General features: G+C 46.2%; 1 protein-coding gene across 1 annotated transcript in view; it reads right to left on the reverse strand.

Annotated features, from left to right (window-relative positions):
• Positions 1 to 1,857: 1,857 nt before the first annotated feature.
• Positions 1,858 to 14,127, reverse strand: part of LOC142431596 (very-long-chain 3-oxoacyl-CoA reductase-like) — a 50,167-nt gene continuing 37,897 nt past the window's right edge. The window contains exons 13-14 of the mRNA XM_075536618.1: positions 2,061 to 2,567; positions 1,858 to 1,974 (exon numbers count right to left, since the gene is read on the reverse strand). Of these exons, the coding sequence (XP_075392733.1) occupies positions 1,858 to 1,974; positions 2,061 to 2,567 (624 nt within the window). The remainder of the gene's footprint in view (positions 1,975 to 2,060; positions 2,568 to 14,127) is intronic.

Below are 14,127 nucleotides of genomic sequence, written 5' to 3' on the forward strand. Positions count from 1 at the left end.
TTTGTTCTTGGTGGAGGTTGATCCTCTGGCCATAGTGAGTCAGCCAGTGTCTCCTGCAGTGTCGGGTATCTTGCAACATATTCTTGGAGTCTTTCCTTGTCCTGGAAGACTCTTATCTCATCATCTATGTTAATGGATAACTTGGCAGGGGACAGGATTCTAGGGGAGGTGTTTTTTTTTCTTTCAGATTTTAGAAGATGTTGCTCCATTCTTTCCTCCTCTTCATGGTATCTGCTGATAGGTCTGAGCATATTCTTACCTGCACTCCTTTGTATGTGAATATCTTCCTTTCTCTTGCTGCTCGTAAAATTTTTCCTCAAAGTTGGATTTTTTAAATATTATATGTCTCAGTGTGTTCTTCTTGGGATCTAGTATCTCTGGCATCCTTTTTGCTTCCTGTCTAGAGTGCCTGGTTCTCCCTTGTTAGGATGGAAAATTTTTCTTCCAGAAATTTCTTTGCTCTCTTGGCTATTGACTTGTGTGTTGTCTTGTGTTCCGGTAGACCGATTATCCGAATACTATTCCTCTACATAACATCTGTCATTGATCTCAGGCTATCTTCTGTTTCTTTTATTTTCCTAGCTGACTGTATTTCTTGCTTGCTTTGGTCTGTTTGAGTGTCCTTGAGATCACTGATACGGTTCTCTGCCTCCTCAAGAATAATCATAAATTCTGTGACCTTGTGTGTGGCTTCTACTACCTCCTCTGTTAGCTCCTGTAATTCCCTTTGGTGGGTGGACTTCATCCCCTCTATTGTGGACTTTATCTCCTCTATCATAGCATCCTTATTCTGGGTTGCTTCCCTCAACTCCTGTATTACTGCGAGCAGACTTCTGAAGATTTTCTTCTGTGGCAGATCTGTATCTGTTTCTTCTATGAGAGACGTTAGCTCTGATACTATGTTTTGTCTCTCTGGTGTTTTTGTTGTTGTTGTTGGGAGTGATGATTTTTTTCCTCCAGCCTTTCATAGGCCCCATGTTTCTGAGAAGCCAGGGGAACCTTATCTGTGTTATGGTTATGGATTCCTTCAGGCGACCGCCTATGACCTACTATAAGGATGGGTCAGACTGCTGTGTAGGCAGAGTTCCCCGAAGGCTTAGTGACCTGCAGTGGTGAGATCTTTCAGCGTCTGGACTGGTGGCTGGAGCCTTAGTGAGTGCCCCCAGGCTGCTTTGACCTGGTCTGTCAGGGTACCCTTAGCAGTCCTTTTTTGTTTAGTAATAAAAAAGAAAAGTTCAAAGTTTAAAAATAATTTTTAAAAGTTTTGGGGACAGTAAAAAGAAAAAAGTGGAGAGAGAGAAAGAAGGAGAAGGGATAGAAGAGCAGAGAAAAGAAGTGATAATAATGGAAGTGGAAGGAGAAAAAGGGATAGAAGGAAAACCTATAGAAAGGGGGCAGAAGAGAAGTAACAGCAATAATGAAAAAGGAGGAAGAAAGAAAACGCAGAAAGTAAAAGAGAAAAACCAGCACGAGATAAAAGATGTATATATGTATATAAATTCCCCCCTGCCCCTTGTTTTCCCTCTAAGTTCTAGTGATGCCTAACAGAAGGCGGAGGTGGACAAGGCCTCGCTGCCACGGGACTTGGTGCTGATCTGGGCTCCAGAGCCGGGCTAGGTGGGGGAGGGGATGCTCTTCAGACCAGCAGGTCCTCCCAGGTCCCTGCAGGTCTGTAGAGTTGAGCCTGTGGGCAGGGGCTACACAGGTGGGAGCAGCCCCACAGGGGTGGGCCTCCTGCACCAGCAAGAAAAGGCTGAGCCCACAAGGTGTGCTGAGAGAGCCACTGGCTGCAGACCCCGCATCCTATGGCGGCTGGGAAGGGCTGGGGCAGGCTTAGATGCTGGCACTGGGGACCGCTCAGGGCACTGTAGTGGTGATATCCAGCCGGAGCACACAGAGGGCTCCGGCGGGGACCGCAAAGCCGTGTCCTAGGCTCCCTAGCAGGCGAGGCGCTTGTCGCTTGAGCTGCTGGCCCTATGAGCAGCGCAGGCTCCTCAGCGACGTGGTCCGAGTTGGTTCCGACAGCAGCGGCTCTGGTGGGAAACAGCCGGCAACGGCACCTGCCTCCACCCTGGGAGGAATGCGCCCTGGGCATACTCAGAGCTGGGAGCCGCCGGCTGCTGGCATCCACGCAGCGCAGCGGAGAAGGCAAACCCGATCTGGCAAGAGTGCAAGGCCCGTCGCTCACGCTCCCAGTAGGCAGGGTCACCCACTTGTTCCGCCCTGGGCTTTTGGCGCTGCCAGGGGCGCCCCGCGGCAGGCAGGTCTAGCGCCCCAGGCCGCGGGCACAGGACTCTGCGGTGGCACAAACCAGCCTGAAGTGGCTCCAGCGGCGGAAACGCAGTGTAGGGGTAGAAGTGGGATGGGCTCTGCTTCCGCTCGCTCAGGTGGAAGTGCTCAGCACAGGTTCCCGAGCTGGGCGTGGAGCCGGCGCTAAGATGACGGGGGTGGGTGGCCAGGTAAACAGGGTGGCTGGTGGAGAGGTCTCGGGCAGCAATGGGGACGGATGGTCCCCTGTGGGGGTTGGCCAGGCAGCCCCCAGTTGATTGCAGGTCAGTTGTCCGGGCCTTGGATGAACGGAGGGAGGGATGCGGGGCCCAAGGGCAGATCGCTGCCATGTGGGGAGAGGGGAACTGCGGCACAGGGAAGCTTCTCTCCTAGTAGGGTTCCTCAAGTGGGCAGCTGCTGTAGGGGGTCCCACCACCACTGCGCGTGTCTCGGCAGAGCAGACAAGCGAATCTGGGTGGGAGGTCCAGGTCTGGGGATGGAGTGGGGCTGTAGCTAGTCTCGGCTGTGGTATTGGCAGCCTAGTGACACGAGATGTCCCACGAATCGGGTCCTGTGTGGCCAAGGCCCCTGCTCAGGACAAATGCCTGGGGTGGGGTGGGGTGCTGTCCCTGGGAGATATTTCACTCACCAGATTCCTACCATTCATCTACCTGGACACCAAACCCTCCTTGTTGGAAAGAGCTCTCAGAGTAGGTAGGTCCCCTGGTCGGCCAGTCTTCCCAGAAGTCTTCCCCGGCTGTTTGTCTCTTTGTGTAACTTGATCAGTCTAATTATTGTCCTCTCTCTGTGTAAATGTCTTTATATTTCTCCCGCAACTCTGATAGATAGATAGATAGATAGATAGATAGATAGATAGATAGATAGATAGATAGATAGATAGATAGATATGTATATATATATTTATAAATATATAATTTCTTTCTTTTCTCCTTTCCTCCCTCCCGGTGATGGGGTTACTGGCTGTCAGACTTGTAGTCACAGACCTGATGGGCTGTAAGTCTGTCCAAACAAACAAAATCTTTTCTTGGGGCTGTTTTTTTGTGCTTTCTATTGGCAGGTTTAAATTGTTGCCTAAAAGTAAATGAATTTTAATCAGGACCGAACAATTTTTGTTTTATAAATTTAAAACATTTTTGTAGTATCTTTTAAAGAACACGGAGTGTGTTTGTTTGTTTCTTTAATCATTTTATTAGGGAATCATACAACTCTTATCACAATCCATAACATGAAGTGGTTTTATCCGCAAACCTGGAATTTGGACAGACTGAATGAATATGAATCTAATCTGCCAGGGCAAAAGCTTAAGCCTTCGAAGGTAGATGTCTTTGTGTGTGTGCTTCTGGTTTATTGTAAAAATAAATAACAATTTTAAACAGCTTTTTTAAAAAGAGGTCTGGTTTGGCTTTCAGTTCTCCTGGTTTAATTTTTTGTATTGCTCTTTCCATGTGCCCTCAGATCTTTTCCCTTTCCTAAAGTTTTGTTTTATCTGCTCTGCAGTGTTGCTAAAATAGATGACCTGTCAAGTTTTGCGTCTTTGTTGAAAGACTTTAAGCCGTTTCACCCAGAGATTTGAGAACAGGAATGTGTTTTTCAATGGGTAATTGATATTTGCTTCCAAGAAACACTTTGTAAGTTCAACCCATAATAGGAGTTTTTCTTTACTTTTGTTTTGCCTGGTGACAATCTGTTTATATTTTCTCGTCTCCGAAAGGGAATTCATGATTTTGAAATGTTTAGAAATATGTAGATTTGTATTCACATCTAATTAAAGCTCTAAGCTGCAGGTCAGGCGAGCACCTGAATGGTTTCACTTTAAGTGGAACTCTCCTCTATGTGTCTGCATTGTACTGAGAGGGTTAAAAATCAGCTCAAATAACTACCCTGTAAAGTGTCTGTCTCCTTCTTCCCCATGGAATGCAGTCTCATTCATCTTTGGTTAATTCTCGGGGGATTTTTTTTTGGGCCACACGTTTTGGCTGCTCAGTGTCTCTAACTTTCTGTCCAAGAGCTTGCTGCCGCTGAAAACCATCCTCTCTGCACTCGGCAACTCAGAGTGCTCTCTGTAACACCCCAGAATTCACCTGTACTCCAGAATCTTTGGAAAATGAAAAATGCTCTGTGGTGGCTCCAAGCCCTGCCTGTCTACTGAGGTTTCCTAGGCAAAGCCCTCCCCCCACCCCACCCCCACCCCGTGCCTGAATCTGTTTAATGTGGGCTCCATCCCTAATCCTCCACAGGCCGCACCACCACCCCAGCCCCCCCCCACCCCCCGCCTTGCTCACCTGTGGAGGGCAAAGAGCAGCCACAGATGCTGACTGCCTGCTCTCACCTGTAAAGAGCAGGAAGCGTCAGTGCATGATAGCTCCGTGCTCTGCAGAGCTCTGGTAAAGTCCCTGGTTTTGTTTTCCTCTAAGCTGATCTCCCCACTTGACATGACTGCCAGCAAATAATGATTGTGCTTTTTGCATCAGAGGATCACAGTGGGATTTGCTCCGGGGCCCAAAAAGCTGTGCTGAGCTTCAGCAGCAGTAGGGCATGAAAGGAAATAAAAACGGATCTATTTATTTGTTTAAGAATGAATAGAAATTGCTTAAAGGATATGTAATGACTGGAGAAACAAGCAAAAGGGCTGTAGTGTGAACTGTAGTCGTGGCCTTCAAAGAAGCAGGTCAGACCGCTCAGAAGCCTATAAAACCAGAGACAGTTCCGATTCAGAACAGGCAACCCTTGGGAAGGAACCACCGCACATTTAGAAGAAAAACTTTAAAAGTAACAACAGTAATAGTTAAATATTAACACCTTTGCTGAATCAAAGGAAAAGTTGTGTTTGCATTTCGACAGATTTTGAAATGTATACACATCTCTTTGATGGATCTACCTTAAGCAGGTTGTTTCCACAGATTCCTACAAGGACAGTCTCATGTAGAGAGCAAATGATTTCAAAACCCTGAGGCCACATTTCGTGTCACTAAAAGTGTTTAATTAAGCGCTACAATAAAAATTGAGTTTCAAATCTGGCTTTACTGGGTCTATACCGTTTTCTTTTACTCTTGTTATTAATACAATGATTTATAAAAATGATTGTATAGTAAAAGAATAGAAAGTTTGTAGGTCTACTGGCTTTCAGCCATCAAGTTGAATCTTTAAAATAGGGATTGGCCACGCCTGTAAAGAAGGTTCTGAAAAAGTCAGTCCCACCAAGTGCTTTGCGTGCTCTGGACATTTGCAGACACTGGTGAAGATAGCGGTTGGCAGAAGAAAACGAACCCATTTGGTTTTGTTTAAACTTTAAACTACTGGTTCACATCTAAGGCTGGAATTTTTTATAATAAATCATTTTATTGGGTCTCATACAACTCTTATCACAATCCATACATACGTCAATTGAGTAAAGCACCCTTACACATCATTGCCCGCATCATTCTCCAAATTCGCCTTCCACTTGGGTTCCTGGAATCAGCTCATTTTCCTTTTCTCCCTCCCCCCTCCCCTTCCTCATGAACGCTTAATAATTTATAAATTATTATTATATCTTATCTTACACTTCCCAGCATATCCCTTCACCCACTTTTCTGTTGCCCATCCCCCAGAGAGGAGGTTATAAGTAGATCCCTGAGATTGGTACCCCCTTTTTATCCTCCCCCCTTCCCTCCTGGTTTCGCAACTCTCGCTGTTGGTCCTGAGGGGCTCATCTGTCCTAGATTCCCTATGTTTCCAGATCCCAACTGTACCACTGTGCATCCTCTGGTTTGCAAGGTAGAATTGGGATCATGATAGTTGGAGAGGAGGAAGCATGTAAGAACTAGAGGAAGGTTTGAGTTTCATTATTTCTACACTGAACCCTGAGTGACTCATCTCCTCCCCACTACCCCTCTGCAAGGGATGTCCATGTGTCTACAGATAGGCATTGGGTCCCCCTCATGCACTCCCCTCATTCACGATGATATGATTCTTTTCTCCCACTTTTGTTGCTTGAAACCTGGTCCCCTCGGCCCTTCGTGATCACACATGTTGGTGTGCTGCTTCCATGTGGGCTTTGTTGCTTCTGGGCTAGATGGCCGCTTGTTTACTTTCAAGCCTTTAAGTCCCCAGACGCTATATCTGCGCACCATCAGCCATCTTCACCACACTTACTTGTGCCCACATTCGTCTTCAGCGTTTACGTGGGGAAGGTGAGCATACAATGATGGTTTTTGTTCTTTGGTGTCTGCTACCTGATCCCTTCAACACCTCGTGTTCACTTAGGCTTATGTGCTTCTTCTCTGTGGACTTTGTTGCTTCTGAGCTAGATAGCCGCTTGCTTGCCTTCAAGCCTTTAAGACCCCAGATGCTATATCTTTGATAGCTGGGCACCATCAAGGGATGGAAAATTTTTAAAGCCATGAAGAAACTCTCCTCTCTAGGACTAAATATTAAAAGAAGCCTGTAAGCAGCCTGAAATGCTTGCTAGGTGACTACCTGGGTCCACTTGTTGTGGGGAAATGGAAAGAAATGCAGCAATAAGAAATCAAGTTCAGTCTGGTCATTAACACCTAAGAACCTGGTTTGAGAGAAACTAAATAAGATGAGAATGGGTTGACTAAAGCTCATGGCCTAGCCCAAGGGGGCTGAAGTTGTTTTGAAAAAAAAATTGTAACTAGGCTCATGGTCTAAAGCAGGATGACCAACGGGCACCCTGGTGTAGTCAAGTGAGGCATCCCACAATGAGTTATCCAAATTCCAACCAGATGAAAAGAAGATATTTGATCCTCTAAACTGGTGTGTATTGCTGCTGCCTTTATGGATGGTCTGTCCTGATTTGACTTTGCTTCTGGATGCAGACTCACAAAGGCTTCAATTGCAATGAAGATTCTTCACTTCAAAGAATTTGCATATCTTCCCAAAACACTTGGTTAATATAAGTAGGAAGCATAAAATTTGGATGCCCAACTTTCATAGGTAAAAATATAAAATATTTTTGTTATGCTCACTTATAAAATATTGCTTAAATGATGCTAGTACATTTCCACCTGTATGTATTCTTGTTTTATTTTGTTCGCACTATTGTCCTTGTTTTGAAATTTATATATGGCTAAAAATCTGTTTAAGGGTGTCATGTTAATTTGACCCAGACCCTTTGACTGTCCCAAGGACACCAGCAGGCAGAGATGCATAAACATAATTTGCTTAAGTCCCTGCAAGCTTTACAGATTTTCCAGCACCAACTCTACAAATCCTTGAGGAAGGCAGAACCCCACCCACCAGCAAGCAGCCTACCTGCGCACCCATTCCAACCCGGGGCCCGTGTCCGCGTAAAACAGTTCATGTCCACTGGACTTACACCACGTTAAGACCCTTCACCATCATGCTCACAATTCCAACCACGGTCAAGTTGAATGGACTTGTTGCCTGTGTTCACCATGAGCATCTCAAGGCTGCCCTGCCCAACACAGAATGAAAGGTTCATCCTTCTGTAAAAGACTCCGTAAACTTACACCATCTTGGGTCTCTTAATACTGTTACCTCAGTCTAGGTTTCCTGAAAATTGTAATTAAACTATTAAAATGTGCCAAATGTATTATAAGGCTTTCCCAGAAGTATGGTTTCCTGTTCTTTTTGCCTTACCACCTGCTTGACTCCTTGTCTGTTTAACAACTAGGCAATGCAGGTTCTGCGGCCACAGGTATCTCTGCACTCTTCCCCCAGAGTCCTGGCTTGAAAGGCCTCTCTAGTATAATTAATGTAAACACTAACAGATTAAAAGCCACCATTTGAAAACTGTCAGAGCAAAATCATTAGAGCTCATCCAGAACCAGTAAGCTAACAATATTGATACCCCAGTATACCAACGTAAGTGCAGAAAAAGTTACTGATTAATCAACTATTTGATTCCCAAATAAAAAGATTAGGAAATGAGGCTGGGTAGCCAAAGAAACTCCATTTTTTAGCAGCTGATTGACCTGCCTCCTTCCCCCCCTCCCATCTCAGAAAGTCCCACTAGAGACTAATTTTATAATGTACTGTCATGTTCCCAGGTTCAAGACACAACAGTTAGTTTAGACTATTCTTCACTCAATCGTTTGTTTTAATATTGACCCTTTTGATGTTGTAACCTGAATGGTACAGTTAATCTTGTTATGGTAACCAGGATGTTACAGTCAATGTTGCTATTGTTTCTTTATGATAAGGAACACACCTTGTAATACATGTAATGCATGCTTGCTCTTCCCCAAGTTAACAGAATGTGATCATCAATGCCGTGGCCTGCAATGCTCCCTAACTCTAAAGAATAATAACATCAACTTTGCTTTCTGCTTCAGTCCACCCTTTTGTAAGTGTTAGACAAGAGATCAGTGAGGTTTTTGCCTTTAAAAATGAACTGAAATGTGGACTCGGGACTGCAATCAAAGAATTGCTTTTAGATTTTAGGAGTCTGGTTATAACCGAATAATGACTCTTCTAAATAATCAAGAAATTCTAGTGACTGTCATTTACTTGAACCCACAACAGTGTGATTCTGCATGGATTCTCTCAGCCGCTCTAAGAGACTCACAGGACTTCCATTAGGTCCTTTGTTAATAGCTGTCACTTGAGTGTAGGTGATGACCTTTAGCTGCCCTGGCTCTAGTCCATTTTTGAGTCACATCAGAAAATGTTCCCGTGCCCACCTACCTTTGGGATCATTATAATCCCAGGTGGAGTCAGTGGGAGGGAGGCCCAGCTGTTTCTCCTATTGGATACTTATCATTCATCACGTGTGAACCTTCTGCAAATGTCCCAGCTCCATGCAGCACTCGCTCTTTCTCCAAGTCTGTCAAGGGTTGTCCCGGAATGATCATTACACCCTTTCAACCAATCATCGGCTAGGGTGAGGTGCTGAAAGCTCTCTGTGTGTTCTTCTGGACTGTCTGTACCTACGTCACTCTGAATCTGCTTGAGTTCAATTAGGGTGAAAGGTTTGTGACTTTCCTGGGGACCAAACTCCCCCAATACCGCTATTAAGGGTAGGACTTTGATGAGACCACCTGTCCCCCAGCTTCGACAGGTTCAGGGATCGACGGTGGTGTGGCTGGGCTTGGTATAAAGTGCCCTTCAGCTTCAGGGCCCCTTAAAGGATCCTTAGTACAGTTAGAACAAAGGACTTTACTGCTTCTCAAGAGCACAAATGTTTTAACATAAGGGAACTACACCCACTTCCCCAACTCTCTACAGGAACATCCTAACTGAATCAGGGTCAGAAGGAACGTGTGCCGTTCTTTGGCCAGGATTCCCCATCCCCTAGCATGTACTGAGGCCAGATGGTGTTGCAGAAAGATATTAGCTTCTGTTTCTTTAGTGTCTGTGGGTTAAATCTCTGCCAATTAGACAGGATATCGTGTAATGCCATTCCTCTGGGGATAGATCCTTCATAACCCATCTAGAAAACAAAACAACATCAAGATTAGAGATTCTGGTGCCCCAGGGTCATCATCTGAAGTCCCAGTGCACACCACACCTAAGACATGGTGGAGCTTGAGCCCAGAACAAGCACCCCTGTTTAACGGAATGGGTCGGGGGACCCATCTCTGCTGGAGAACTGTGCCCAACCATTTTCTAGGCAGCAAGTAAGATGTTATAGGCCCCTGACTGGAGTGACCTCACAGCAGTGATGAAGGGAATTACTGGCATGAGGAATTCACCTGAACCTTCAAAGGTGAGACCCCACCTTGGAGAGGCATTACAATTGCCTTCAAAGGTGACCACTGGCTTATGAGTGGCCTTTTGGTAACCATTGAAGGGGACGAGAGACCTGTCACTTGGCTCAGGATACATTCAGCCACTCTAGGGAAATCGGGATCCTTGGCTGATGCATACTGACACAGCAGAACTGGACCAAGAACCTCAATGGCCCGGACGCCAGCGTCTGAAGGCAGGGAGGTAGTTGTGCTTAAAAGCCTTTCAAAAGAGCAGGGTTCCCATTCCTCAGTGGCCTTGTCTTCAAATTCCTTTTGCCCAAGCTTGGCAAGAGAGAAGACCAACCAGCAGGAGAACCAAAACTACAAGCTAGCAGAAAGCCTAAGCCAAACACCAAAACAGCACCATGCTACTTGTCTGTGAACAGGAGAAAACAGTTGGGGAACATCTGTGGGAAAACCTGGGCCCAAAGCCATGACAACTGAGCCAGGCCAAAACCCATGGGAACTGGGTGGGACTAGCCACTAAGTCCCTGCCCCACACTGAGTTGGAACACTGGATGCCATCTGGGTGAGATCGGTAGAAGACCATGTGCTCAGTTGCCCTACAACAAAATGGCAGACACACTGGGGCCCCATCTTGGTGAGATCCATGGAGTTATATGTTCGGCTAGTCTAATGAAATGGTGGAAATGGGGGTCTAGGGGAAGAGGTATGGGGATCCAGCGTCCTACAGAGAGACCAATGGATTTACACAAGCAGTTTGCTGACAGCAACATGGAGCCAAACACTGGAAAGCAAAGGGCTTTGGGGACCAGACTTCCCCCAAAGTGTCAACAGCAGTCTTTTAATCAAATCACAGGAAGGGAGGCTTGGGGAGTCCTGGAGCCAAGGATTACAAAGGAGAGCGGAAAGCGACACGAGCCCAAACATGGAAGCAGGAAACCCATGGGAGGATAGGAAGGCAGACGCATGCTCGAGCAGAGAGGCAGACACGCAGATGTGGAGGAGTAAGGGGCTCCACCGGCCATACATTACACATGGTCGCAGTCAAATAGACCTCCCGTGACCCCAGGAAAAGTTCTCCCCCTTGCAGAAACTCCTCAGTGCAAGGTCGAATGGTTCCGGGGACATCTGCAGCCACATCTGAGCGGAATGTCCTACCTTCCTCTTACAGAGGCCGGCATTTTCAAACTGCATGCTTTGCAGTTAAAGTCTGACCCAACCACTAGAGTTCCGCGGTTTCTCAAAGATGATGAGGTGAAGTCTGAAACGAAAACTGCACTAAAACAGTCAGTGAGGCAGAGATGTGTGCCTGCTTCAGGTACAAATGTCCCGGGCTGGGCATACCTTAAAGCTGTAGCCAAAGGTTTTAATCTGAGGCACTGAACTACATTGCTGGGTTTCTGCAGCGGGTCTTTGCTTCACACGCTCAAAGAATTCAGGCTGATGGCCATTTTGTAATTCAGGTGGGTTTTGATGAAGGACAAGACAAGTTTCAGGTTGTAAAGTCTCACAGGAGTTCACAACTGAACTCAAACAAGCACGCTGAAAAAAAGCACCGGTGTGTGTGGACTTCAGGTGGGAGGAGGGTCCTAGGAGGTCAGAAGCCCAAGAATCCTAGAAGTCAAGAGCATGTGGGCACAGAGGCTGTGGATCCGAGGTAGGGCCGAAGCAGGCACATGCGGGCCTGCATGAGGGAGGGAGACCATTCTCACCCACTGCCTCTGACCAGGAGCAGGGCAAGAGAGCATACAGAGTGTGCTCCCTGCCTTTCTTCTAGCCCACACCCTGGCTGGGGGAAGGTGTGGCTGAAGATATAGTTGACTCCATTGGCTGGGTTAAGCCACCTGGGTGATGTCATTAGCCTGGGTCCAGTGTGGCCAATGCAGGTGTATCTTCCTACCTGTCTTGGGGCCTTGAGTACAAGCACACTCAGTTTGGGGTCTTCAGAGGTGTCTAATAGATGCCTGATTTCTTTCCAACCTCCTCTATAGGAGCATTTGCAGGCATGGGCAGGAAAACCCCTGTGGGATTATAAAGAGACTTTTCTCCAGCTTTGTCTCCCCAAAAGGCATGCCTAACAATAGGGGTTTTTTGCTAGCATATGGGGGAGGCCAGATGCTTACAGACATCCTCCCTGAAGGTAATCAGTCAGCAGAATAAGGTAGGCCCCACTCCCGCCTGATAAGGACAATGGGCTACTTCTCCCTAAAGACTTGCAGCCATTGATTTGGTTCCTGTAGGTGGAGTTAACACCCTTCAGGTAATGGTGCCAGGGAACAGGTCAAACCTGCTCAGTGACATCGAAAGTTAGCCTATCATCTGAATCTAGGATCCACCCATCTTGCCACATGTACACCCCCAATCCTTCCTCTTCCTATTGCGTGGATACCCCTAGACCACCCCCTCCCATTACTGTATTACCTATAGCACAACCCTTTCCTATGATGTAGGTCTTCCCTGTAATTAGGGGGCTTGCATGTCCCTAGAGAATATTAAAGCCTTGCTTAGCATTAAATATCGCTCTCTCTCTACGTGGACCACAAAGTGAGGCTGAGGTGAGCACTGCTACCATGAAATGTGTCTGACTCCATTACTTCTCTCTGTCTTCTATCTCTCAAGCTCTTTATGACTTTACCATAATCTTTACTTATTATCGCTGTACAACTGCATCTACCGGACCAGTGATGATGTGCTAGGGGCTGGATTCTCCTTGCAAAACCCCTGTCTCTAAACTAGCTACCTAACAGGTCCTCAAAGGTGTTATCTATTTTGTGTCTCTAGGAGATTTAGAAAAACAGTTAATGTTCTCACATGGTCTTTTCTGTGGGAGATCAGTCTCCCCATAAACCAATGGGAACAAAGTGATGATAGCGTAATTGCTGGGTAAATTAAAGAGTCATCAAACAAGATAAAACATGTAACGGTTCACCTACTTCCATGACTGCCAGGAACAGAATGAGACTGTACTTGATTGACTCAGACATGTAATCTCGGGCAACCAAGCCACAGTAAGCTCAAATGTAACAGAAAGGGGTTGTAATAGAAGCATACACATCTGTTGTGGGAAAGTTTTAGAATCAGTCAGAAAACGCCTCTCTGAGGCATATGCCATCCACCTGGAAATAATATGCCTCGATCCTTGGTTTCACTGGAGAAAGAATTCACACTGGTTTGTGATCCAAGTGAGTTTTATGAAAGGGGAAGGGAGCAGGAAGGGGAAGAGCTAGGAGTGTACACACAATAAGAAAGAGTTCCATGGGAGGCATACATGTGATAGGAAGATGGGCAGGCTCTAGAGCAGTGGTTCTCAATCTTTCTAATGCCGCAACCTTTTAATACAGTTCCTCATGTGGTGGTGACCCCCCAAACATAAAATTATTTTCATTGCTACATCATAACTGTAATTTTGCTAGTTATGAATCAGGTGGCCCCTTTGAAAGGGTCATACGTCCCCCCCAAAGGGGTCACGACCAACAGGTTGAGAACCATTTCTCTATAGACTCAAGAGGACAACCTAACCTTGGTTGTACCTCAGCTGACTTAACCTTGGATTTCTTTGAGCTCTTCTCCAGGGGAATAATTTATGATCCTTATCCACCCTACTAAGGGTGGAACAGACAATAGGGTCTGATGGCAGACAACCTTTAGGAAGACAGCCTTTAAGAAGTTGACCTTCAAGTGTATATAGTAGCAGCCATGTGCTTGAAGTAGCACCTTAATATTGGCATTATTTTGGGGGACACCATGGGGAATCTCTTTTCCTTAGGACGATGTGAGTGGGATGCATCTCCAACCCATGAACGTGAAGGTTTCTTCCACAGGAGCCTTGGCCTCCCAGACTCCTTAACGTATGAAATGTTGAGAGTTTCCCCCAGTACAGTCTCCTCCCAGTATTTTTTGCCACAATTTTCAAATTTAAAGTTTCTGTGATCTAGTAGTCATCTAATCTACTGTTGTCCCTGGGTGTGCATAAGTCTGGGTGTCTGAATTTAATCAGAAGCACTTATTAACCCTGCCTGTGAGATGGCCTTACATAAGTTTGTTGCAGCATTTCATTGTTAGGTGCAGCTATTGTGATATTGATAGGTAGCTAGCATAGAGCCTGGGGCGTCCATAGCACATGCTCAGAGGTTCGAACTTCCAGCCAAGAAGGAGCGGTACACTTCAGTGGGTGATACAC

The sequence above is a fragment of the Tenrec ecaudatus genome, chromosome 18 (genome assembly GCF_050624435.1).
Source record: "Tenrec ecaudatus isolate mTenEca1 chromosome 18, mTenEca1.hap1, whole genome shotgun sequence".
Taxonomy (NCBI): domain Eukaryota; kingdom Metazoa; phylum Chordata; class Mammalia; order Afrosoricida; family Tenrecidae; genus Tenrec; species Tenrec ecaudatus.